Genomic DNA, 27,712 nt, shown 5'->3' with positions numbered 1-27,712 from the left:
CGTCTCTAGCAGCCATTGGATTCCACGGCGAGAAACCCACCTTTCTCAGGCTTCTTACACCTTGGGTGTATATGACCTAGGTCCTGCCAAATTTGCGAGGATGTGATGTCTCACCCACCCAAACCCTGGCTTGTGTGGATGCTGTGTGATTACAGCCCCCGGCAATTGTCCAACATCAAGAAATAACAGATTGTACACTGCATACAATTAACAAGTATATTTAAAAATGTTAACCAAACAGTTATTAAAAGAAAAGAAAGAAAAAAAAACAAAAAAGGCCCATTATACTTAAACAGTCACATGTGCACAGTGGAGCTTATCTTGAACTTGTCTTGTCTTTTCCCAGCTTCTGTCAACAAAGACCTCTGCTCCCTCAGCATTCTCTGGGACCTTCTCCAAATTCTACCATCTGATTGGCTGACATCACATTCCTAAGGTGAACAACAACGCCTCTCTTAACAGTATCCCAAACAAGCTAAAAGCAGAATAGACTGCTCTTACAGAACTGCCAAACTGAAATATGGGCAGCATAGCAGTAAAAGTGTGAAGCAGGGCGTTACACTTACAATTCTACTCCAAGAATAACACAAGTGGAAAATATTGTCTCCTGGAGATTTACAAGATATGGATGTATATACAAAATAGGATACCGGAATCACTGATGATCCCTTCTTGAAAACTCGCCAATTATAAATAATTAAAAATAAATGAATTTGATCATTTTAAGGTGACACACACTGAGCATAATCTTTTAATTTTCGATTTCAGAGAAATTCTTGTCACTTTGTCAGCCACGTGTGAGGCAGTAGAAGACCGGAGGAGAGGTCATTTCGTACCTTTGTTTAGAAGGGCAGGAGTGGTGAGCCAGGCAACTAGACAGGTGAATCTTACTTCAATGGTGGGAAAATCTTAGAATTCTACAGCATGGAAACAGGCCAAATCCCTACCAAACTATTATTTTCCCCAGACCTTTTGACCTGCACCTGAATCATAAACTTCCAAACTCCTTCCTATCCATGTACCTATCCAAATTTCCTTTAAAGATTGAAATCAAACATGCATCCACCACTCCTGCTGAAAGCTCGCTTCACACTTTCACCACCCTTAGAGTGAAGAAGTTTCCTCTCATATTCCCCTTAAACATTTATTTAAGTTATTGGAAGGAATTCTGACAGACAGGATTTATTTGTATTTGGAACGGCCCGGACTGATTAGGGATAATCAGCATGGCTTTGCACATGGAGAATCATGTATTATAAATATGACTGAAACTTTTTGAAAAGGTAACTGAAAAGATAGACAAAGGCTGGGTGGCAGATACTGACTACATGAACTTCGGCAAGGCCTTTGACAAGGTGATGAAAGGTCTCTTTCTGAAATGTCAACTGTTTATTAATTTCTATAGAAGCTGCCTGACCTGCTGAGTTCCTCCAGCTTTTTGTGTGTGTTGCTTTGACAAGGCTTTGCTTGGAAGGTTGGTCATGAAGGTTAGAACAAATGAGAGCCAGCTGAAAGGATATAAAACAGGCTTGATGGTGCAAGGTACGGGAAGGAATGGAGGATTGTTAATCTGACTGGGGGTGCCTGTAACTAGTACTGTGCCACGGGGATTGGTGCTGGATCCCTGCGTTGTTTGTTATGTACTATATATTAATGATTTGGGTGAGAATGTACATGGCATAATTAGCAAATTTACACATGATACATAAAAATGTAGGCAGTGAAAGAGAGTCTAAAGTTACAACAGGATCTGGATCAACTCAAGAGTGGGTAATGTTTCAGCAAACAGAATTTAACTCTTAGGCAAGTGCAATTTGATGCATTTTGTGCAGTAAAACCAAGACAGCAAATATCAGGGCCCTGGGAAGTACTGTTGAACAGAGTGATGTAAAGGTAAAAGCAAATTGTTCTCTAAATGGGTCATAGCCTTAAGATTTAGGGATGGAGATGAGGCAAAACTGCTTTTCTCGGAGAGCGGTGAATCCGTGAAATTCTCTGCCCCATGAAGCAGTGGAATTTAAGACAAGGTTGGATAGGTTTTTACACAGTAGGGGAATTAAGGGTTATGGGGAAAAGGTCAGTAAGTGGAGATGAGTCCATGGTCAAATCAACCATGATCTTATTGAATGGTGGAGCAGGCTCGACAGGCCAAATGGCCTACTCATGCTCTTATTTCTTTTTTTTTGTAATTTTTTTTATTGAAGTTCATCAAACAAACATTTCCATAAGATGTATTTCAGACATCATATATATCAAAAATCTCCACAAAGTAATTATCTGGGGTATACACTTATAGAAAAGAGTGGAAAGAAAAAACAAGCAAAAGGAAAGAACTATGTACAAGTAGGGAGTGATTTTTTTTTACAACTGATTCATTGATTTATGAGAATAAAATCAGGCCTATGAGGCATTATGTAGTTAAACCATTTTTCCCAGTATGAATCAAATTGTTCCAGCTTATGATTAACAGATGCTGTTATCTTCTCCATTTTGTAGATGTCCATTGTAATTTCTATCCATGTATTTAAAGTTGGGCTCCCCTGTGATAACCATTTCCTAGTAAGAGTCTTTTTACCAGCCACCAACAGTATATTCATTAAATATTTATCTCTTTTTGGTATATATCCAAAATATATGGTCTTACTCTCCAAGGGTATTTCACATTTAAAGATGTCTTGTAGGGCATTGTGTATCCCCCTCCAATAGTTTTTGATAACAGGGCAGTCCCAAAAAAAATGATAATGATTTGCATTTTGATTTCCACAATTTCTCCAGCAAACAGGGAGGTTACTATCATAATGGGATTTCTGAGAGGGTGTATTAAAATATCTTATCAAGTTTTTCCATGCAAACTCCCTCCATTTCTGTGAATTGGTACACTTCCATTGATATCTCCATATTGTTGTCCATTCTTCCTCAGATATAATTATCCCTCCTTCCTTCTCCCATTTTGTTTTAATGTATGAAGTCAAATGTGTTTTAAGATTTGACAACCCCTTATACAAGCTTGAAATGATTCTACTACCATTATCTGAATTATATGCTTTTCTAAAGAGCTCTATCAAGCATAATTTTGCCTTGGTTACATTTTTAAGCGTCTTATTAACATATTGTCGCATCTGTAAATACTGATAAAAAACTTGTTTTTCTAATAAGTGTTTCTCTTTAAGCATTTCAAAACTGAACAGTGTTCCTTCTTTCATTATGTTGCAAAGAACTGTTATTCCTTTAGCTGTCCAGTCCTTAAATCCAGCATCCAATTTATTTGGTGTAAAATCAGAGTCATATGCACACCATTTAAGAATAGCAATATCTCCCTCTAGATTATATTCTTTTATAGTAGTTTTCCATATGTTAAGAGTCAATTTCACCCATGGGTTATCAATAGTATTTATGTACCTTTGCAGGCTGTTATCAGCCAAAATTGCTTGTATGGGGATGGGAAGTACCCGCTCCTCAATGTTTTTCCATTGAGCATCATATGATGGGTTGCACCAACATATCATAGCTCTCAACTGTGCAGCAAAATAATAATCTCTAAAAGAAGGCAAGCCCCATCCCCCCCCTTTGCTAACTGCAAAGTTTTGAGACAAACTCGAGGCCTTTTACCCTGCCAAATATACTTTGATAGCATCTTGTTCCATTCATTGAATTGATTTTGATTAATCTTTATTGTTAGGGTCTGAAAGAGATATAACAGTCTGGGCAGTATATTCATTTTAATAGACTCAATCCTTGAACTGAGACTGAAAAAAGGAATTGGGCTCCATCTTGCTACATCTTCCTTAATTTTTTTATATAAAGGCTGATAATTACATTCTGATAATTTTGCCAAATCTTTTGGCATAATGATGCCCAAATATTTGAAAGACTCTGTGTGCCATGCCCAGGGATATCGACTTTCAATTTCTCTTGGTGGGCTATAGTAATATGAAAGTAATTGGGTTTTATCTATGTTGATCTTGTATCCTGATAATTGACCATATTGTTCAAAGGATTGCATCAATTTAGGTAAAGAGTATGTTGGTTGCCCTAGATAGATCACAATATCATCCACATAATAAGCCAATTTATGCTGTCCCTTTAATAGTAATTCCCCTGATATCTTCATTTTGTCTGATGTATTGAGCTAATGGTTCTAGATATAACGCGAAGAGTGGTGTTGACCATGACCTTGTGCCCCTTTCTAGGGTAAGACTATTTGATAAATATCCAATGATGTTAATCCTAGCAGTAGGATTGTCATACAGTGTCTGTATAATTTTAATAATTGTGTCTTGGAAACCAAATCTATGTAAAACTCTGTAAAGAAAATTCCAATTAACCGAATCAAATGCTTTTTCAGCATCCACATTTATCATTATTGCTTTGATTTTATTTTTTTGTATATGATCCATAATGTGAAGTGTCCTTTGTATATTGTCTTGAGTCTGGCGTTGCTGTATAAAACCTGTCTGATCATTACGCATCAGTATGGGTAGAAACTCCTCTAATCGTTTGGCCATGATGGAGGTAAATAACCTATAATCTACATTAAGAACGAATATTGGTCTAAATGACCTGCATTCCATTTTATCCTTGCCTTCTTTCAGTATAGCTGAGATTATCCATTCCTTCCAACTGGGTGGCATTTGTGCCTTTTTTAGAGCCCAGTTCAGTGTGGGAAGTAAAACAGGAATTAACTCATTTTAAAATTCTTTTTACCACTCTGCAATATACCCATCTGATCCTGGTGACTTGCTTAATTTAAGCCTACTAATTGCAGCTTTTAATTCAACTTCAGTTATGTCAGCCATCATCCTTCTATTTCGTTCTTCGCTTAAAATGGGTAACTCTAGAGAATTCAAGATGTCAATTTGGGTTATGCTTTGCCCTGGAACTTTGGAATATAGCGTTTTGTAAAACACTTCAAAAGCTTCTTGAATTTCACTTAGCTTATTTTTTATCATTTTCATTCTTATTTTTTTTTTTATCATTTTTGTTCTTGGGTCCATAATTCTATGAATTGCATTTTCTGCTATTTTTTTTTTCAGTTTCCACGCCAGTACCTTAATAGATTTCGATCTACTTTCATAATGTCTGTTTCAGAAACATTAAGTTTTTCCTGATTTCTTACGTAGCCAAATTATTTATTTCATTCCTAATTCTTTTCATTTCCCCTAATGTATCCTGTGCCAAATTCAATTTGTGTTTTTTCTCTAGTCCCTTCAGCCTGTTTTGTAATTCCTCCAATGTTTTATTCCTTTTTTCTTATATGAAGATATCACTGTAATTTTCCCTCTTAAGACCGCCTTCAGAATATTCCATAAAATGGGAGGTGAAACCTCTCCATCATCATCAAATTCTAAGTAGACCAATTTCTTTTTTAATTTGTTCCTTAAAGTCAGGATCATTGAGTAGACTTGAATTTAGTTTCCAAATAGTATTCTTTGGCTGTAAGTCAAAATCAACAGATAAATATATAGGTGCATGGTCACTTACATCTATTGTCCCAATTCCACAGGTGTCTATTTTGTCTTTATCTTTTCCAAATGTTATGAAATAGTCTATTCTTGTATATACAGAATGTGGAGCAGAATAATGAGTGTAACCCCTTCTGTCAGGGAAAAAGTCCTTCCATATATCAAATAAACCAACATCCTCAAAAAGTGTATTAACTTCCTTATGTAAAGATTTTGTTTCATAGGTTTTTCTATCGGAAGAGTCTAAGTTTGGTTGTAATTGTAAATTTAAGTCTCCCCCACGTATCAGGAGACCTTCTGTTTCTGTTACCATAATATCAGTAATTTTCTGAAAGAAACCAATATCACCTTCCCAGGGGTGCGTATATATTCAATAGAGTAACTGAATTGCTGTCTATATTCCCCCTTACCAGAATATATCTGCCTTCTTTATCTCCCATTTCGAATATTTTTTCAAAATTTAGCTTACTTGAGATAAGAATAGTGTTACGTACTCGTGACATGACAGTGGTACCCTTGTCACATGACTGGGGTTGAAGCTATACTGGACTTGAGGTAATGGTCTTGTGATGGTGGAGTGATGTCATTTTCCCACCAGTAGAGATCATGTGACAGGATTTTTTTTAAGTTATAAAAGGAAGACCCCACCCTGTGAGGAGGGGCAGTTCGTGGCTGGATTTGCCAAGTTGACTTCATGCCACTGTGTGATTTAATGTGATGACGCAGTTTAGTTGAAAGATGAAGTTTTATCTAATGCCTAAAGTTTAAAAGGTCATTGCCAGCAGGTTCTTTACAATACTACTAGTTTGAGAATCAGTGGAGAGTGAAGATCGGAGTTCCGGAGTTAAAGATCGAGGAGAATCTATTTTGACGGTGAAACGGGTTCGACCTATTAATTAATCTATTCTATTAATCCAGTTCAGGTATGGGGGAGACAGTCAGAGCAGTGGTGTGCTCCGTATGCAGTATGTGGGAGGTCAGGGTCAACACAGTTGTCCCTGATGACCACACCTGCAAAAGGTGCGTCCAGCTGCAGCTCCTATCAGACCGAGTTAGGGAGTTGGAGCAGGAGCTGGATGAACTACAGATCATTCGGGAGGTGGAGGCAGAGATAGATAGGAGTTATCAGGAGGTAGTCACACCAAAAAACCAAGAAGTAGGCAGATGGGTGACGGTCCAGAGAGGCAGGGGGAGCAGGCAGAGAGAGCAGAGCACCCCTGCGGCCATTCCCATTAACAATAAGTATACCGTACTGGATACTGTTGATGGGGATGACCTACCAGGAATGAGTTGTAGTGGTCCTGCCTCTGGCACAGAGGTTGAACCCTCAACTAGGAAGGGGAGGAGGGAAGAGAAGAGAGCGATAGTTTTAGGGGATTCTATAGTCAGGGGGGCAGATAGGAGATTTTGTGGGGCAGATCGGGAGTCTTGGATGGTATGTTGCCTCCCTGGTGTCAGGGTCCGGGACATCTCAGATCGGGTGCAGGCTATTCTTGAGAACGAGGGCATGAACCCAGATGTAGTGGTCCATGTAGGGACCAACGATGTAGGTAAGGTGAGTGAGGGGGTCCTGCTTAGAGAGTTCAGGGAGTTAGGAGTGAAGCTGAAAGGCAGGACCTCCAGGGTGACAATCTCGGGATTGCTACCTGTGCCATGTGCGAGTGAGGCGAAGAATAGAATGATTATGCACATTAATACGAGGCTGAGAGCATGGTGCAGGAAGGAAGGGTTCAGGTTTTTGGATAATCGGTCTTTGTTCCAGGGACATTGGGATCTGTTTCGAAGGGATGGTCTACATCTGAACCAGAGGGGTACTAACATTCTTGCAGGAGTATTTGCCAGTGCTGCTCGGGGGGGGTTTAAACTAGATGTGCAGGGGGCAGGGATCCAGATCCAGAGGGTTGGTCAGAAGGTGCATGGGGTTAAATGTGTACAAGGTTTGGGTGATCTTGAGAAGGTCATCAAAATTCAGGGTGCAATTTGCCCGATGGAAGTTCAAGGAGCTGGGTTAGGTACAGTAGACAGTGTTTTAAGCAAAGAGAGGAGGAATGGGCTAAGAATTCTATACTTGAATGCGCGTAGTGTCAGAAATAAGACAGATGAGCTTGAAGCTCAGATGAAAATGGGGAACTACGATATTGTTGGGATAACGGAGACATGGCTGCAAGGGGATCAGGCCTGGGAATTGAGTGTACCAGGGTATACGTGCTATCGTAGAGACAGAAATATGGGAAGAGGGGGTGGGGTGGCCCTGTTGGTGAGGAATGAGATTCAGTCCTTAGCAAGAGGTGACTTGGGAACAGGGGAAGTAGAGTCTGTGTGGATTGAGCTGAGGAACAGTAAGGGTAAAAAGACCCTAATGGGTGTTGTGTACAGGCCCCCAAACAGTAGCGTGGATATTGGGTACAAGTTGATTAGGGAGTTAACATTGGCATGTGCTAAAGGTAATGCAGTCGTTATGGGAGATTTCAACATGCAGGTGGACTGGGAGAATCAGGTAGGTGCTGGACCTCAGGATAGGGAGTTTGTGGAGTGTCTAAGGGATGTATTTTTGGAACAGCTTGTGCTTGAGCCAACCAGGAACGAGGCTATTTTGGACTTGGTGATGTGTAATGAACAGGAATTGATAAGTGATCTTGAAGTAAAGGAGCCATTAGGAAGTAGTGATCATAACATGATAAGTTTTTATCTACAATTTGAGAGGGATAGGGGCAGATCAGAGGTGTCAGTGTTGCAATTAAATAAAGGAGACTACGGTGCCACGAGGGAAGAGCTGGCCAAAGTTAAATGGGCGGATGCCCTGGCAGGAAAGACAGTGGATCAGCAGTGGCAGATATTCTTGGGCATAATACAAAAGATGCAAATGCAGTTCATTCCAATGAGAAGGAAGGATTCAAAGAGGGGGAAGGGGCCACAGTGGTTGACAAAGGAAGTCAGAGATTGTATAGCATTAAAGAAAAAGAAGTATGACAGGGCTAAGATGAGTGGGAATACAGATGATTGGGAAAGTTTTAAGGAACAGCAGATCTTAACTAAAAAAGCAATACGGAGAGAAAAAATCAGGTATGAGCTCAGTCTAGCCAGGAATATAAAAGGGGATAGCAAAAGCTTTTTTAGCTATATGAAGAGAAAGAAGATAGTTAAGAACAATGTTGGCCCCTTGAAGAATGAATTGGGAGAAATTGTTATGGGAAACAGGGAAATGGCAACAGAATTTAATGCATACTTTAGATCTGTCTTCACCAGGGAGGACACAAGCAATCTCCCAGATGTATGGATGGGCCAAGGTCATAAGATATCAAAGGAATTGAGACAGATTGACATTAGGAAAGAAACTGTGATGAGTAGACTGGTAGGACTGAAGGCTAATAAATCCCCGGGTCCAGATGGTCTGCATCCGAGGGTTCTAAAAGAGGTGGCTCAGGAAATTGCGGATGCATTGGTAATCATTTTCCAATGTTCCTTAGATTCAGGATCAGTTCCTGAAGATTGGAGAGTGGCTAATGTTGTCCCACTTTTCAAGAAGGGAGGGAAGGAGAAAACGGAGAACTATCGCCCTGTTAGCCTAACGTCAGTCGTGGGGAAGATGCTTGAGTCCATTATTAAGGACGAAATAGTGGCACATCTAGATGGCAGAAATAGGATTAGGCCGAGCCAGCATGGATTTACCAAGGGCAAATCATGCTTGACTAATCTGTTGGAGTTTTTTGAGGGTGTAACAAGGATGTTAGACGAGGGTAAGCCAGTGGATGTTGTGTACCTAGATTTTCAGAAGGCATTCGATAAGGTGCCACATAGGAGATTGGTGAGTAAAATCAGAGCTCATGGCAATGGGGGCAGGGTTTCAACATGGATAGAAAACTGGTTGGCAGATAGAAAGCAAAGGGTAGCAGTGAATGGGTGTTTCTCAGACAGGCTGGAGGTGACTAGTGGGGTACCACAGGGCTATGTATTGGGACCACAGCTCTTTACGATTTATGTCAATGATTTAGATGAGGGCATTGAAAACTATATCAGCAAGTTTGCTGACGATACTAAACTGGGTGGCAGTGTGACATGCGAAGAGGACGTTAGGAGAATACAGGGAGACTTGGATAGGCTGAGTAAGTGGGCAGATACTTGGCAGATGTCATTCAATGTGAATAAATGTGAAGTTATCCACTTTGGAAGCTGGAACAAGAGGGCAGAGTATTGTCTGAACGGTGTCGAGTTAGGTAAGGGAGAAATGCAAAGAGACCTAGGAGTCCTAGTTCACCAGTCAATGAAGGTGAATGAGCAAGTGCAACAGGCAGTGAAGAGGGCAAATGGAATGTTGGCCTTTGTTACAAGGGGAATTGTATACAAGAGCAAGGATGTTCTTTTGCATTTGTACAGGGCCCTGGTGAGACCACACCTGGAATATTGTGTACAGTTTTGGTCTCCAGGTTTAAGGAAGGACATTCTGGCAACTAGGTTGATTCCTGGGATGGCAGGGCTGTCTTACGCAGAGAGATTGGAGAGATTGGGCTTGTACACGCTGGAATTGAGGAGATTGAGAGGGGATCTGATTGAAACGTTTAAGATAATTAAAGGATTTGATAGGATTGAGGCAGGTAATATGTTCCAGATGTTGGGAGAGTCCAGTACCAGAGGGCATGGATTGAGAATAAGAGGTCAGTTATTTAAAACAGAGTTGAGGAAGAGCTTCTTCTCCCAGAGAGTTGTGGAGGTGTGGAATGCACTGCCTCGGAAGACGGTGGAGGCCAATTCTCTGGATGCTTTCAAGAAGGAGCTGGATAGATATCTGATGGATAGGGGAATCAAGGGATATGGGGACAAGGCAGGGACTGGGTATTGATAGTGAATGATCAGCCATGATCTCAGAATGGCGGTGCAGACTCGAGGGGCCGAATGGTCTACTTCTGCACCTATTGTCTATTGACCTTATTTAATCCTTATTCGGAAGGAATTCTTCGACTGTTCTCGTGTTAATCTCTGCAGGATAGCAGAAAATTGAGGACAGTGTGATAAAGGAAAGGTCAGTGCATTTAAGCCGTTTCGTTTCGTAAATACTTTTTGGTAAAAGTTCGACGTCGGGGACTGAAGCAAAGCGACGTGAGAGAGAATTTAAATCGTCTTAAAAAGTCTCGCCTTTAAATGGACTGTGAGCATTTCGAACTTTTGGCAGTACTACTTAAAAGAACTGTTTGAGCTGCCGCACAGCAGCTGATTTCCGGTTACGTTAATGTTTGTTTACTTTTGGGGGGGTTTGTTTTCAGTGTTTAATAAACGTGTTGTTTGTTATAAAAACCCTTGCCTAACTCATATATTTATTGTTGCCTGAATACGTAACAAATAGCAACTCCTCTCCTATGTCCTGATTATATGTGGAGAAAAACAGATTGGTGAAGTCCATTCTCTTTAGTTTATTATGCTCATTATCACTTAAATGAGTTTCCTGTAAATATACTACATGGGCTTGTTCTTTTTTCATTTTGGATAAAATTCTCTTACGTTTGATTGGATTTAATAGCCCATTTACATTAAAAGAAATGAATTTTACCTTGTCCTTATCCATCTGTATTTATCTGTCAATGTATCTTTGAACTTAGAATAAAACTTAATCGATCTACTCCCTGAACAAATAAGAACCAAGAAACTCATATAATAACAAAAAGGGCAATGAACGTGTAATTCCAAGGCTGAGGTCTCTAGTAAATGACCCTGCGTTGAACTGGAGGAAATGTCTAGCTGTGGGGGATAACCCTTCCTACTTGTGAGTTGAGGGCCCCCATTGCAGCACTCATAAAAGTCAGTGAACATTACACAGAAAAGATTTCCCACACATACATACACACACATAGATATACACACACATTACACACATACACATATATGCACACATATATATTTTCTCATTTTGATGGGGGAAAAAGGAGTAAGTGAGCGAATAAAGAATAACAACTAAGTAATATAAAATCCACATTATAATAAGAATTTCTCGAGATAGGTATATCACCGTGTACTTTTGCTTCTGTTTAGCATCTCAACATTTTTAACGTTAGCCAAACCCTATGGCTCTTCTGAAGGCAGTGAGGATTGTCATTGGGATACTCCCGGTCTCTTCCTGATATGTTTCTCTCGGCTTCCTCCCGTCTCCTACCTTTTCGTTTCTCGCACTATTTCCCAAGCCGAGCGGGACAACTCATCAGCCAGGCTTTCTTTCGTTTTGGTCATGCTGACGGGCAACCCTCTGGCCTTCATGTCTGTAGCCGCCTCTTCGACTGTCTGGTACAACCGCGTCCCGTTGTCATAAAACACTCGAAGTTTAGCAGGGTACGGAGTTTGAAATCTAATCTTATTTTGCTTTACTTCGGAGTTTTCTTTGCATTTCTGGAGGACCGCGGGGGGTAATCTTGGTCGAAATATATTAATTTATTCTCTAAAAACACTCTCTTCTTACCCCAGGCCCTTCGTAGAATCTCTGCCTTGGTGCTGTACTGAAGGAATTTAATTATTATCGAGCGTGGCTTTCTATCCTGGGTAGGTTTCGACTTCCAGCTCCATAGCGGGATAAGATCCAGCACGTCCCGCAGTAACTTTCCACCAAACTCTGTCACTCCGCTCCTTCGGGAACGTTGTAGATTCTGATATTTTTCCACCATGATCTTCCGTCCAGGTCAAGCAGTTTACCTTCTTGGTGATGTATTACTTTTATTGTCTTGCTCAGTATCCGCTCCACGTTTTCAACGCGATCTTCCACCTTCTCAATGCGAGTTTCTGCCACCACTATTTTTTGATTGACGCTGGTGAGCTCTGCCTTAATATCACGGAGCTGCTGCTTTATATCTTTCTGGACCTCCATTATTTCTTTCAGGATTTCGAAGACATTCGCCGCTTCGACCGAACGAGGTCCAGCAGCCGCCTCACTAGCATGCAGTCGGGTCGGAGAGCCGTCCGCTGCACTCCTCTCGGACACAGGCTCCACAGTGTCGCTTTTTTAATTTCCATTTCTTCTCCCCATTCTTGCCCCTCTTTTCAGTTCAAATATTTTTCGAAAAATATTCTATTTGACGGGTTAACGGGGCTTAATACGCATTTTTCCGGAGGAACTAGTGACTTAAGCTGCCATTCTCGATGACGACGTCACCAGAAACCCTGCTCCTATTTCTTATGTGGCAACATCGATAGACATTGTGTGAAGAAGCTAAAAGGCCTGTTTGTCTTCTTTGGCCAAAGAATTGAACATAATACAGTTCTATAAAACATTTGTTAGGCTGCACTTCTTTGGCAGGTGAGAGGAAACCGTAACACCCAGAAGAAATCAATGTGTTCACTCCTTACAGATGGCACCAGAATTGGCACCCCAAGCTGTAACAGTGTTGCACTAAGATTTATTACCATTGTCTTATATGACATAAAATTTATTGTTTTGATGCAGTAGCATTAATGAAAAAATATGAAGTTACTATAAGTTGCAAAATAAATAGTGTTAAAGAAAAAGAATAATGAGATCACGTTTATGGTTCATTTAGAAATCTGAAGGCAGAGGGGAAAGGACCTGTTTCTGAATCTTTCAGTCTGGGTCTTCAGGCTCTTGTACCTCCTCTCTGTTAGTAGTATTAAGTAGAGTGCATGTGTCCTGTGATAGTGAGGGTCCTTAGTGGTGCATGCTGCCTTTTTGAAACAGCTCCGCTTGAAGGCTTCCTTAAAAGGTGGGAGGGCTGTGTTCATGACGGAGTTGCCTGGGTCTACAGTCCTAAGCACGCTTTGCAATAGAGAATAAAATTCCATCTATGCAAATCCCTGCAGCATCCTGTGAACCTGTGATCTCTGTCTCAGAGCCAATGTCAGAATATCTTTCAAGATGGTGAACCCTTGCAAGGCACAGGCTGTGATAATGTACCTGGAAGGGCTCTGAAATCCTGTGCCAACTAACGGGCAGGACCATTCAAGGACACCTTCAATCTCTCACTGCCGCAGTTAGAGATTCCCACTTGCTTCAAAAAGGTGACAGTGATACCAGTGCCCAAAAGTAAGGTGAGCTGCCTCAACAACTATCCGCCAGCCCATCTACTAAGTGGTTTGAGAGGTTGGTCATGATTCTTCTGCTCAAGCAAGGACTTGGACCTGCTGCAATTTGCCAATCACCATAGTAGGTCTACAGTGGATATAATCTCACTGGCTCTCCACTCAGCCTTGGATCACCTGGACAATACTAATACTTACATCATGCTGCTGTTAATTATTGACTACAGCTTAGCGTTCAACACAATCAGATCCTTAGTTCCAATCAACAAGCTCCAAAACCAGGGCCTCTACCACAACTGGATCCTTTACTTCCTTATTGGGAGACCACGGTCTGTGCAGATCAGAAATAACATCTCCTCCTCATTGACAATCAACACCAGTGGACCTCAGGGATGCATGCTTACCCCACTGCTCTGCTCACTTTACACAACAATTTTTGACAGAAATTCAGATGGTGATGAGGAGGTGTAGAGGAGCACGATAGATCAGTTGATTGAGTAGTGTCACAGCAACAATCTTGTACTCAATGTCAGTAAGATTAAGGAAATGATCATAGACGTCTGGAAGAGGAAGCCAAGGGAACATGCACCAGTCCTCACCAAGGGATCAGAAGCGGAAAGGGTGAGCAGTTACAAGTTCCTGGGTGTCAACATCTCTAACAATCTATCCTGGGCCCAACACATTGATATAATTATAAAGAAGGAATGACAGTAGCTATATTGTATTTAGAGTTTGAGGAAAATTGGTATGCCAACAAAGACACATGCAAATTTCCACAGATGTACTGAGGAGAGCATTCTAACTGGTTGTATCACTGTTTGGTATGGAGGGGCCACAGCACAGGATGAAATAAAGCTGCAGAAAGCTGTAAACTCAGCCAGCTCCACCATGAGAACTATCCTCCCCAGCATCTACTTCAAAAGATGATGCCCCAAGGCGGCATCGATCAGGGACAGCTGTCATGCAGGACATGCCCTCTTCTCATTGCTACCAATGAGGTGGTGGTACAGGAGCCTGCAGACACACACTATGTTTCAAGAACAGCTTCTACCCCTCAGCCAGCAGATTTCTGAATGGACAATAAACTCATGAGCACTCCCTCAACTTTTCTTCCCTCTCTCTTTTTGCACCAATTATTTATTGCTTAAAACATATATCATATTTCTTATTGTAATATTTTTATTATATACAATATACTGTTTCTGCAAAACAACAAATTTCATGACATATGCCAGTAATATTAGACCTGATTCTGATTCTATACAGTCTCTTGCAATTCTATGTATTGAAGTCCCCATACTAGGCTGTGATGCCTATTGGCGACACCAATGTCCAGTTGCATATTGCCTATCCTTTAATGAGCAGGGCCACCCATTGACTGCTGCTAATTGGCTGCCATCTGATTTCTGATCATCCTTTCCACACCTCTACCCACCGAGTCCCAGCAGGTCTGTCATTCAAAACCTGCAACCTAGCTCACATCCTCAGACCTCTTACAGAAAACTTGGGGAGAATCTTCAGCTGCCCAGTGTGGCAGGATATTGACAGACTGTGGTCTCCTGCATGTGGCACATTGGCTGATTCTCCAATGAAAGTTCAAGTACAGCACCTCACCCTATTGCTAACAACCCTCAGCATATCATAAGAACTTGATATGTATAGTGCTCTGTCCCACATATGGTTTTCCAATTCAAATTATTCAGTTTTCCATGCTTTTAATACTGTTTCCAAAACAGTCAGCATCTGAAGAATATTCAAACATGATCACATAAAATTCATTAGGTTTTGCATTTCACTTCAAGTACTGAACATAGAGCTAAATGCACAATCAATAAACCTCCATTTCCTAATGGAAATGTAGTCCTGCCACGGAATTGTTGCTTGACTGCAGAGACAGTGGAAGAGGACGGACCTTGCAGCAAGGCATATCGCATTCGACTTTCCTTTACAGTACCGCCTCTCTATTCCCGCTGCTTTTTGAAAAAAAAAGATATAACTTTCAAATACTTGTTCAACCTTGAGAGACCCTAATGATAAAATTTTGAAGTAATTTCACATCTTCTGACAGACAAAATTAAGAAGAACACATCTGTAATATTTTACAGCCGGAATCAAAGTGACAAGATATGAGATTATTTAAATGCTGGATATCTGTCTATTCTTGGCAACATTTGGCCTAGAAAAAATTCTAATGCATGAGAGCACATGCAAAGGCGACACTGCTTAGCATACATGGAAATGATGTCATTTGCAGAGAATTTTTGTTTGCAAAGCTTGGCAAAGATACTTACAAGTATTTAAGAGATCCTAAATACATTTTCCTTCATCTGCGAAACTAGATTCCTGATTTTTTTTTGTGAATAGTTGTCTAAAGAATTTGTGTTGGATTCTAGCAAAAGGCTTGACAAAACATACATGTCTTTTGGCGCTGCAACTTGGATGCATGGAAATTGGTCATCAGTTGCTCACCTATAGAAATGATTGGCCTGCACTAAGCTGTCATTTACCAATATCCAGCCGAAGATTTCAATTTCCGACATTCAGAAGTTTTCTCTTTGCAACTTCCAATAATTTTCTTATTAATTTCTTCCACTTACACCTCTTCCAGATCAATCTTTTACTTCTTTGCAAATCTCTTTACCACTCTATTTCACTTTGCACTACCAAAAATTTTGACATTTAATGTCTCCTTCATAGTAGGGGATATAATTGGTCCCCTTGAAGATCAGAGTGGTCGGCTATGTATGGAACCAAAACAAATGGGGGAAATCTTAAATGTTTTTTTTTGCATCTGTATTTACTAAGGAAACTGGCATGGAGTCAATGGAAATAAGGCAAACAAGCAGTGAGGTCATGGAACCTATACAGATTGAAGAGGAGGTGGTTGCTATCCTGAGGCAAATCAGAGTAGATAAATCCCCAGGACCTGACAGGGTATTCCCTCGGACCTTGATGGAGGCTGGTGTTGAAATTGCAGGGGCCCTAGCAGATATACTTAAAACATCGGTATCTACGGGTGAGTTGGCACAGGATTGGAGGATCGCTCATGTCGTTCCATTGTTTAAAAAAGGCTCTAAAAGTAATCTGGGAAATTACAGGCCGGTAAGTTTGACGTCAGTAGTAGGTAAATTATTGGAAGGAGATAGAGACTTATTAGTGAGAATCAAAACAGCTTTATGTGATGAAGGGAAGGCAGTGGATGTTGTTTACATGGACTTCAGTAAGGCCTCCGACAAGATCTCGTATGGGAGGTTAGTTAGGAAGATTCAGTCGCTCGGTATACATGGTGAGGTAGTAAATTGGATTAGACTTTGGCTCAATGGAAGAAGTCAGAGAGTGGTAGTGGAGGATTGCTTCTCTGAGTGGAGGCCTGTGACTAGTGGTGTGCCACAGGGATCAGTGCTGGGTCCATTGTTATTTGTCATCTACATCAATGATCTAGATGATAATGTGGTAAATTGGATCAGCAAATTTGCTGATGATATAAAGATTGGAGGTGTAGTGGACAGTGAAGAAGGTTTTCAAAGCTTGCAGAGGGATTTAGACCAACTAGAAATACAGACAAGTGTGACGTATTGCACTTTGAAAGGAAAAACCAATGTAGAACATACAAGGTAAATGGTAGGACACTGAGGAGTGCAGTAGAACAGTGGGATCTGGGAGTACAGATAAATAATTCCCTAAAAGTGGCGTCACAGGTAGATAGGGTAGTAAAGAGAGCTTTGGGTACATTAGACTTTATAAATCAAAGTATTGAGTATAAGAGTTGGAATGTTATAGTGAGGTTGTATAAGGCATTGGTGAGGCCGAATTTGGAGTATTGTGAGCAGTTTTGGTCACCTAATTACAGGAAGGATATTAATAAGGTTGAAAAAGTGCAGAGAAGGTTTACAAGGATGTTGCTGGAACTTGAGAAACTGAGCTACAGCGAAAGGTTGAATAGGTTAGGATTTTATTCCCTGGAGTGTAGAAGAATGAGGGAAGATTTGATAGAGGTATATAAAATTATGATGGGTATAGATAGAGTGAATGCAAGCAGGCACTGAGGTTAGGGGAGAAAGAGGACATGGGTTAAGGGTGAAAGGGGAAAAGTTTAAAAGGGAACATTAGGGGGGCTTCTTCACACAGAGAGTGGTGGGAGCTGCCAGATGAAGTGGTAAATGCGAGTTCACTTTTAACATTTAAGAAAAACTTGGGACAGGTACATGGATGAGAGGTGTATGGAGGGATATGGTCCAGGTGCAGGTCAGTGGGACTAGGCAGAAAAATGGTTCGGCACAGCCAAGAAGGGCCAAAAGGCCTGTTTCTGTACTGTAATGTTCTATTGTTCTATGGTTCATAGCCTGCATTCAGAGACCTTAGATTTTCTTCATCCTTTCCCCTTTCATAGTTTTGTCGTAGAACTCTATCTCATCACATATACTGCCTAGCAGTGCAGAGCACTTCCAGTATTCAAAGCTTTCATTCAAACTTCCAGAAATTGCAGTGCTTTACTCTTGCATTAATAAACTCTGAAGTTTCTGGTAAAGAAATACTTTGCCTGACCTTATCAATCAAATTATGACATTTTAAACTCAATTGCAGCTACACTATTAAACCAGTAACGCAATGTTCCTGCTCGTCATGATGATCCAACTATAGTTATAACTTGGGGCTTATTTTGAAACTTCATTATTTGTATGAACAGCTAACCTTGAGATACAGAAAAAAGTGAAGTTATTCGTTAATCCTTTTATATCTGACAAAGAAACAGCAGAATTGAACATCAAGCTTTAGTGCTCTGATACATTTTGCAGCCAACACTGTGAGGAAAATCTGATCAATTTCTACACCTTGATTTGGAAAAGTTTCCAAAACTAAGGTAGTTAGCCAAGTTTTTTTTTGGGCATTCATGTGCAAACATTCTATTTCAATGCTGAATATTAACAATATACAATTTGATCATAGGTAATAATCTTGAAGCAAAAATGTGTTTGGCAATGTTGAAAATAAATTCATATGTTGCCATGGTTGTCTCCTAGAAACAATGCTACATTTCACATTAAAACTCACAAAGTATTCACTGATAAATTTGTATTGTCTTAAGTACTTCTGGGGCGCCAAGGCGTGACTCGAGTAGCAACAGTACTTTCAATGGATATGATTAAATATTCCCATTTCAGCTTGATACAGCTAAAAAGCAGAACTGTTTCCAAGATCAGTACAGTCAAGAAAGATGTCTTAACGCCCTTAGACGAACTATTGCTGCTTAAAAACGACAGAAACAATACCGATTGTGGTTGGAAGTACAGGTGTAGATCAGGATTACAAGTGTGTTTGAGGAAAAGGGGTTTTAAACTCCCTATACTGACAATCTTGCTGGTGAACGTGTAGTCTGTGATGAATAAAACTGATTATCTCAGAGCCAGGGTGCTGAATCAGAGGGACATTAGGACCGCTTGTGTCCTTTGTTTCGCCGAATCCTAGTTAACCACTTCCATAACGGATACAGCGATCCAGATCAACGGGCTAACCTTCAGGCTAGATCTATAGTCTCTCAAAAGCAGAGGTGGAAGAGTATACCTCATGATCAACTCTTCTTGGTGCACAAATATATCATTACTTTCCTAATTCAGCTCACCGGACCTGGAATATCTAGCAGTAAAGTGCTGTCCTTTTCAACTACCATGGGAATTCTTCGGGGTCATTTTAGTAGTAGTTTAACATTCCACCTCAGGCCAACATCAATCAGGCTTTAGATCTGAGCATTGGGATCAACATGCACAAAACAGCACACCCTAATGTCTTCACCATCATTTTGGGAGATTTTAATCAGACCAGTCTGGAAAAAATCACTAAGCAATTACCATCAACAGATCACTTGCAAAACCAGAGGAAACAACTCACTGGAACCATTGCTACACCACCATCAAGAATGCTAACTGCGCGATTCCAAGCCCTCACTTCGGGAAGTCTGATCACCTAGCTATAGTACTTCTACTCCTTGAGTATATGCAGAGACTGAAGACTGCAGCACCAGCAGTGAGGAACGAGAAGGTATGGACAAAGGAAGCAAAACAGCACCCACAGGAATGCTTTGAATCGGTGAACGGGACTGTATTCAGGGTTCATCTTCGAACCTGGATGAGTATGATGCATTTGTTACTGACCTCATTAAAACATGTGTGGATAGTGTGGGCCCACAAAGACTTACTGTACAAGACTACCAAACAAAAAGCCATGGATGAACCAGGAGGTATGTCGTCTGCTGAAGCCATTCAAGTCTGGTGACCCTGGCCTGTACCAGAAAACCAGGTATGATTTGTGGAGGGCTATTTCAAAGGTGAAGAAACAATTTTGAATGAGGTTGGAGGTGACATCAGATGCATGGCAACTCTGGCAGGGTCTGCAAGACACTACTTCCTACAAAGTGAAACCCAATAGCATGAATGGGAACAATGCTTCACCACCAGATGATCTCAATGCCTCCTAAGCACGCTTTGAAAGGGAGAACACAATTACAGCTGTGAAGATCCCTGCTGCACCTGATGACCCTGTGATCTCTGTCTCAGAGACAGATGATAGGCTGTCTTTATAGAGAGTGAACCTCGCAAGGCAGAAGGTCCCGATGGAATACTCTAGTGGGAAGTATTCAAGGATATTGTCAACCTCTTACTGCTATGCGCAGAAGTTCCCAATTGATTCGAAAAGGCAACAATTATACCAGTGCCTAAGACAAATAATGTGGGCTGCGTTAATAAATATCACCCAGGAGCACTCACATCGAAATGATGAAATGCTTTGAGAGGTTGGTCATGGCTAGACTGAACTCCTGCCTCAGCAAGGATCTGGCTCCATTGCAATTTGCCAATCGCCAAAATTGGTGAGTGGCAGATGCAATCGCAATGGCTTTCCACACAGCTTTAGACTACCTGGACAACACAACACCTATGTCAGGATGCTGTTCATTGACTGTAGCTCAGCATTTAATACCATCATTCCCACAATCCTGATTGAGAAGTTGCAGAACCTGGGCCTCTGTATCTACCTCTGCAATTGGATCCTCGACTTCTTAACTGGAAGACCATATTCTGTGCCGATTGGTGATAACATATCCTCCTCGCTGATTATCAACATTGGTGTACCTCAGGGGTGTGTGCTTAGTCCACTACTTTACTTGCTATGACTGTGTGGCTAAGCATAGCTCAAATACCATCTATAAATTTGCTGACGATACAACCATTGTTGGTAGAATCTTAGGTGGTGATGAGGGTGTACAAGAGTGAGATATGCCAACTAGTGGAATGGTGCCACAGCAACTACCTGGCACTCAACATCAGTAAGACAAAAGAGCTGATTGTGGACTTCAGAAAGGGTAAGAGACAGGAACACATACCAATCCTCATAGAAGGATCAGAAGTGGAGAGAGTGAGCAGCTTCAAGTTCCTGGGTGTCAAGATCTCTAAGGATCTAACCTGGTCCCAAGTTATTGATGTAGTTATAAAGAAGGCAAGACAGCAGCTAAATTTTATTTCGGAGTTTGAAGAGATTTGGCATGTCAATAAATACTCAAAAACTTTTATAGCTGTACCGTGGAGAGCATTCTGACAGGTTGCATCACTGTCTGGTATGGAGAGGCTACTGCACAGGACTAAAAGAAGTTGCAGAAGATTGTAAATCTAGTCTACTCCATCTTGGGCACTAGCCTACAAAGTAACCCAGGTCATCTTCAGGGAGCAGAGTCTCAGTAAGGCAGCGTCCATTATCAAGGACCTCTAGCACCCTGGGCATGCCCTTTTCTCACTTTTACCATCAAGTAGGGGGTACAGAAGCCTGAAGGCACACACTCAGCGATTCAGGAACAGCTTCTTCCCCTCTGCCATCCTATTCCTACATTGAATCTTCGGACACCACCTCATTTTTTAAAAGTATACAGTATTTCTGTTCTTGCATGTTTTTTTCAATCTATTCAATATACATTATTGTTTTATTTGTTTATCATTATTATTTTTCCTCTCTGCTAGATTATGTATTGCATTGTACTGCTGCTGCTAAGTTAACAAATATCATGACACATGCTGGTGATAATAAAATTGATTCTGATTTATATTAATTTTATTTTTTTAAAAACCCTTTTAACTTGCAAAGTAATGAATATTTGCTAAGGGATGTAAAATTATTTCAAAAAAATTATCATGCAATCTCAGCATTGATTTCTCCAAAAAAATTGTGTAATTTCTTTGTAACAATCTAAATAGAAGCTACAGTGTTATTTACTTCTTGCAATTATGCCTTCATCTATATGACTTCAAATAACTTTATTTGGTTACACTTTATCAAAATTTGGGTTGTCAATCTGCACCTCTACTTCCCCAAAATAAATACTTAAAGGATATAATTCTGAGGGAGGTGTAGATCAAAGATGTCTTTAACACTGGCAGCTGTTTTTGCAAGTATCTGAATTTCCAATAGCAGGTGCAGAAACCATTTAGTAGGATGGTTCTGGGAATGATGCATTTAATTTACAGTGGTAAAGAGACAGTAGTCATTCTCTTTAAAGGAACAGCGCACAACTTCATTCAAGGGAGAGCCAGATAGGCCACCTGAATCATTTCGGAGGACTAAGCACATGAAAAGTTACATCGTTGTATATTCAAGTACTGATATTTTTAGTTATGTACACAAAGACACATATTGCACAGCTTATTAATAGTGTTATTTTGCTTCAGCTTGCTAACAAAACGATAATAGTAATGATTTTGCTTTAATTGCAGAAAACTGTGATTGGTACTTTTTTGTGTTTGACAGCATAATTTGCTTGAAAACATTTTTAATGTTTGTGACTGTCCTAGGCTTTTCTTAGCTATTCGGGATTTTGTTTCATTCAGCACTTCATTATTAATTTTAAAATATAAACTGCTTTAAATACCGATCATTTTTAGGCAGCGTTTATTAAGTTCATAATGCATATTTCCGTTCTATAAAAACTCTTTTTGCATTCTTTATGTTTAGTCTCTCTCCGAGTTGTATTTAGGCTCTTGCATTTTTTTTATTGAAAAATCATCTGTCTTCATTTGAATTAGGATTAATTTTCTTTCATGGAAATCCATTTTCACATATTTAGAACAAGGGGCTAGAAAAAGATACTGATATTTTTAATTATGTTAAAACTTTCTACAAAACACCTGCGTTTTATTGCTTACTCTCAGATACCATGTACAAGCTGTATTTCAATGAATTCCAGTTAAGTGTTATATCTTAATATCCAACTCAGTCAGTTGGATATTGTCGCATTGTCGCACTCAAAATAATCTATTTCAACGTGCGTGTCTATATAGAGTGATGCAGTTTCTGACTGGACAAGTTTACTCACTCTTCCCACTCCCACTAGCTGCCACAACATCTATCATTCGAAATTGATTAGATTTTAGATAATCATACTTCTGGTTCTATAAGGGAAATTCAAACTGTTAATCATACATGGAGAAGTAATTTAGAACTGCTACAGGACTGGAAATTATTTAATTTACAGCTTTCTGTTACCTGCACTTCAGAGGCAACCAGTACTTTGAATTTTGTTGCATGCACGCTATCTCAATTGAGAAACAACTTTTTCTTTGGGGAGGAAAGGGGCCCTGATATTGGAAAGGAGCCTTAAAATAAAACCTGTTCCTTCTTGCCATCAATTCCACTTGTCTTCCATTTCACACTGGTTCTGTGTGCCTGGTGTTATCATTATTAGTGGTATGCAGGTATTGCCTTGTGGGACTCCACTTTAACTGAACTGAAAGAATGCAATGGAAATCTGTACTTGCAAATCTAGGTCTACACATGTTGAGAAGGAGATCCTGAATGGCCTCAAAATTACAGTTAATTGGGCTATTGGTTAACTTAGGCTGCTGCTTATTTGCGACCAACTTTAAAGAATAAAAAGTAATTGGAAAAAAAAATAGCCAGGATTCCCTTTGTATATTTGGGACACAATGCTGCTTAATTGTTACAGGAGACTGTTGCAAACAGTTTCTCACTAGCTTCAGACACTTGCACATGTATGGCCATTAACCACTACACTGTGCTTAAAGCAAACTTTTGAAATAGTCTCAGTTGTGGGTGTTTGTGTTCAAAGAGCAGTGATTTTGGTCACTGATAGTTGGCTAGAAGTAAGCAGTAAGATCATTCAGAACTGTTCTACTTGCTGCAGTTTCATGCATTCAAGCTTGGAGATGCCAGAAAAAGCCAGGAGTACAAATGAAACTATTTCACTGTTTCAACAATTTAGGAATTATGGAGATTTGAAGGTACCAGCAATCATCTAGAATGTTCCAATGAAAATGAAGATTGGAGAATGCAATTGTCAAAAGCATTGTATGAAGGAAGTTCATTTATCAACATTAGATATCTGCGTTGATTTTGTTCATTTGTGGTCAATCAAAAGAACCTGCCAGTATACACGCGATGAATTTCTCTGTTGATAACTATTAGGAGCTAATACAGCTTTATAGTACTCGAGCAGTATTGATAGTATTCTAATGCATTCTGTGTTTCATTTAAATACATAATTTGTTACTCAGATAAGTCTTTTTTATACCTTTTTAATTTTTCCATGAAACTTCAGCTAATTGGGAAAACTGCTTAATTAGACCAAAATGTACTGGTTCCCATGTAACCAGAATCAACTGCATTGTATTTAGTATCAACATTAAAATTGTTAAGATCCTAGTGTATATATTTTTTCAGAAGTACCAGATGACCACCAACCAAATGAGCTTAAAAAGTGATCTTCCTTTTGCAAACAGGTTGAGGACAAAATTAGTGTTTTGCTTCTGTATTGGTGAAGAACACCTAAACAAGTTATGTCAAAATGTGTTTCTGTAAATGATAACATCTTCAACAAGTTTTTTTGGGGGAAGGTGGAGACCAGGAAGTGAATGGTTCTTTTATGCCAGAGATAACTTTGAGCCTCCTATTCTCTCATTATAGATGAACCCTCAAGTTCATGTCAGAGACTGCCAAGCAGGCCAGAAAGATCTGTCTCACTCCTGTACACTGCCTTGTCACCATCTGAGATTCGGCTGAAAACAGTTGTGTCATCAGAGAGTTTATAGATGTAGTTACATCTAACCCCAGGATTCTGAGGTTAGATGTAACTACACCTAGGCATGGTGTGAATGCCATCTATAAATTCGTTGTTGTCAGCAGAATCTCAGATGCTGACAAGGCAGTGTACAGGAGTGAGACAGATCTGCTGGTTGAGTGCTGTTGCAAGAACAACCTTGTACTCAATGTCAGTAAGACAAAAGAATTCTTTGTAGACTTTAGGAAGGGGAAGTCAAGAAAACACACACCATCCCTCACTGAAGGGTCAGCAGTTTCAATTTCCCGGGTGTTAATGTCTCCGAAGATCTCTTCTGGGGTTCAACATATGGCAGAAGGAATTCAGTTAACCAGTAATGCAGTAATGAATTCAGTAACCAGGTTTTTCCTGAGAGCTTATTTATGCCAAATATCACTTTGGTCTGAAGATGGTGAGACAAAGGTTGAATAACTAATCGTTTTAAACTTAAAAAGTAGAGGAAAAAAATTAAAGCAAAACCTAATTTGAGCCAGTGAGAAACAGTTAAAAATGACAAAAAGAATGAGATATATAGTACAGGACAATCGATAATAAAATTCCTTCTCAACAAAATTACACTCCCTCCTGAAAAATCAGCACAGATGCAGTCAATTTTAAAAATTGTAAATATGACCCAACCGTGACAATACCAAACCAGTTCTTATCTACTTGTGATAAACCACTGAACAGAATTATGGACTTAATATTGCAAGCAACAAGCCATGTTCATCACTGAAACAGCAAAGATCTTCAGAGTAGCAAGATCCTGCCGATCAAGTGGTTACAATAGAGCAATCCTTGCCCATGAAGTTGGCTGAGAATAAAGTCATGAAAGCTAACAAAGCATGTGCCTTTCTATACAAACCAGTAGTTCATCACTGCATTGCCAGATCAACTGTAGGATAAGCTTTGAGTATTTCCTCAGCAAATCTGTTGGGAATTACAACCACTATACCGCATGTCATTTATGTCCAAACACTAAAATTCCTGATACTTAAATAGTTTACACAGATTAGCATGGATTACTGACACTTCCCAGAAAATTCTGGCTCTGTGATTTAATTACTACACTACTGATTTAAAGCATTACATTTGAATTACATTCTTCTCTAGGGATTTTCAATCAACTTAATTAACTTGAAAGGAATATATTAAGAACCACAGAGATTGCATTACAGTCAAAAGGCGAGGTAGTGAAACCTCTGCCACAAGAGACAGAATGCTCATTTTACCCCCATGATTCCTTCATTAAAGCTTCAAACAGAATAGGTAACATTATAAACTATGGTTGGTCTTTTCAGCAGAAGATATTCAATGGCACTATTAATTGTGCTGGGATTTCATAAAATGAGGAAATACATAGTCCAAGATGCCTAGGACCTGAATCAATCACACTTACCAGAATGAAACCAAAAGCACACAATACAGTACTGGATAACTAGCTACTGGATGAAAAATTCAATCTTGGTCATGCTTTCAATCTAACAATTTAATTTTGTTAGATAAATCAATAAATGCAGTAGATTCTGGATGTCCTGAGAGGAAGTTACAGGGATTGTGATTAAAAATCTTGTAACATATACAACGGTACCTCATATCAATACATCATTTACTACAGAACATCTGCTCTTTATTTTCTGATCATTACTTTGGCAAACAGGTCACATTTGTTTCCTTATCTGTGAAGATCAGCTTTAAATTAAGACATTTATTTCCAGAATAATTTCATCACTAAGTGACACCAGTGAAACATCTTTGCTTCATTCTGCTGTTGTTAATAAAGTGGCTGCAGGGACAGGCTGTAATAGGTTCTGGCATATGTTGCTGTATGAACTGGCTTTAACCCATTGCAGCACTATTGATCATGTTTACCCTAAACATGATTTGATCTGTAAAAATTCAGTAATGTGTGTGGGCGGATTTTATGAAAACAGCTGTTTCTTCTTTTACATTCTGTTCTTATCCCTTATAATGAGAACAAGCCATTAAAGAGTTAATGAATGTTACTATATTAAAAGAAACGTAGTGTGCAGGAGGAAAGCAAGGCCAGTTTGAGAATTCAGCAGAACTAAATATTTAATGGCCTTAAAACTCTCTTTGGATTTAATGGGATGTACTTAAGTTTGTTTGTACCGAACAGAATCAGACTTTGGAATGAGATATTCAACAAATCTGTTCATTTTGTAACATAAATTATAAGAAATTAGACACAAATGTCAAAGCTGTCTTTTTTAGTTCAAATTTGATTGGGTGATTGTTGCTTCAGTAAAAGTATTTACTTGTTTTCAATTTTCAGAAATTGTGGAGAAGATTATAGTATGTGGTAGCATGTTTCTACAATGTAGACAGACATTAAATAAGAAAACGTGCTAAGGAGCACACACAAATCATTACTGGATTACACACTCTGGGATTGCCTTTTTATTTCTAAAATGTATATTTGTGAGGAAAATGCCGGCAGTACTATTAAGTTGCTAAGGTACCAGAGATTTAAATCTTCAGTCAATTACAAGCCAAAAGACAACCATTGTGAGATAACCCAACTAGTTCATACAAGTGAATACAATAGTTTTGAATGTTGGAGTGTTATGGGATAAGCCATGTTGCACTGTATCTATCACAATTATGGCAATGAATTTCTGTAAAAAGCATGAATCCACTGAGTATACAATTGCTTACCCTTGATTTTTCTTCCAGTCTTGTCATCATCACTATGGTGACGGTTCTTTGCTCCCATACCATTCGCCAAAAGTCACTTAGTGTTTCTGGAAGAGGCCCCTGAGTGGCAATATAGGCATTCTGTTTTCTGTATCCATCAATATAATTGGCATTGATATAATCACTTCCTGGCACACCTGTAAGCATAGACAAGGCTTACTAAAACAATTTAAGGAGATGAAAGAAAACCTTTTACTGCAATGGAAACCAAATGGGCATTTTCTTCATCAACAGCATGACTACTGTAATTCCCTGCAATTGACAAATTCCCAATGCAGTAGTGCATTTTGTTTGTTCCCATTTTCCTTCCCTCTACTTTGAAAAACAGTGACAGTGGGATGCACAGAAAATGCTAGAGGAACTCAGCAAGTCAGGCAGCTTCTATGGAGAGGAATAAACAATTGACCATTTTGGGCCAAGACCCTTCATG

General features: G+C 39.7%; 1 protein-coding gene and 1 long non-coding RNA gene across 6 annotated transcripts in view; one reads left to right on the top strand and one right to left on the bottom strand.

The window, feature by feature from the left end:
- LOC132401802 (receptor-type tyrosine-protein phosphatase F-like) overlaps positions 1 to 27,712 on the bottom strand; it is a 362,488-nt gene that overhangs the window by 37,664 nt on the left and 297,112 nt on the right. For all 4 annotated transcript variants that reach the window (XM_059984024.1, XM_059984023.1, XM_059984025.1 and 1 more), the window contains one exon: positions 27,244 to 27,419. In XM_059984024.1, the coding sequence (XP_059840007.1) occupies positions 27,244 to 27,419 (176 nt within the window). The remainder of the gene's footprint in view (positions 1 to 27,243; positions 27,420 to 27,712) is intronic.
- The window catches only part of LOC132401805 (uncharacterized), a 48,368-nt gene that overhangs the window by 16,119 nt on the left and 4,537 nt on the right, over positions 1 to 27,712 (top strand). The window contains exon 3 of one of the 2 annotated variants that reach the window (XR_009514713.1): positions 347 to 550. The exons of the other annotated variant lie outside the window; for it this stretch is intronic. This is a non-coding gene — a long non-coding RNA (uncharacterized LOC132401805). Of the gene's footprint in view, positions 1 to 346; positions 551 to 27,712 lie in introns of those variants that run through there. 2 annotated transcript variants of the gene reach the window in all.

The sequence above is a fragment of the Hypanus sabinus genome, chromosome 11 (genome assembly GCF_030144855.1).
Source record: "Hypanus sabinus isolate sHypSab1 chromosome 11, sHypSab1.hap1, whole genome shotgun sequence".
Taxonomy (NCBI): Eukaryota; Metazoa; Chordata; class Chondrichthyes; order Myliobatiformes; family Dasyatidae; genus Hypanus; species Hypanus sabinus.
Note: the sequence above shows the minus strand (reverse complement) of the source record. Positions and strands in the feature narration are given on the sequence as shown.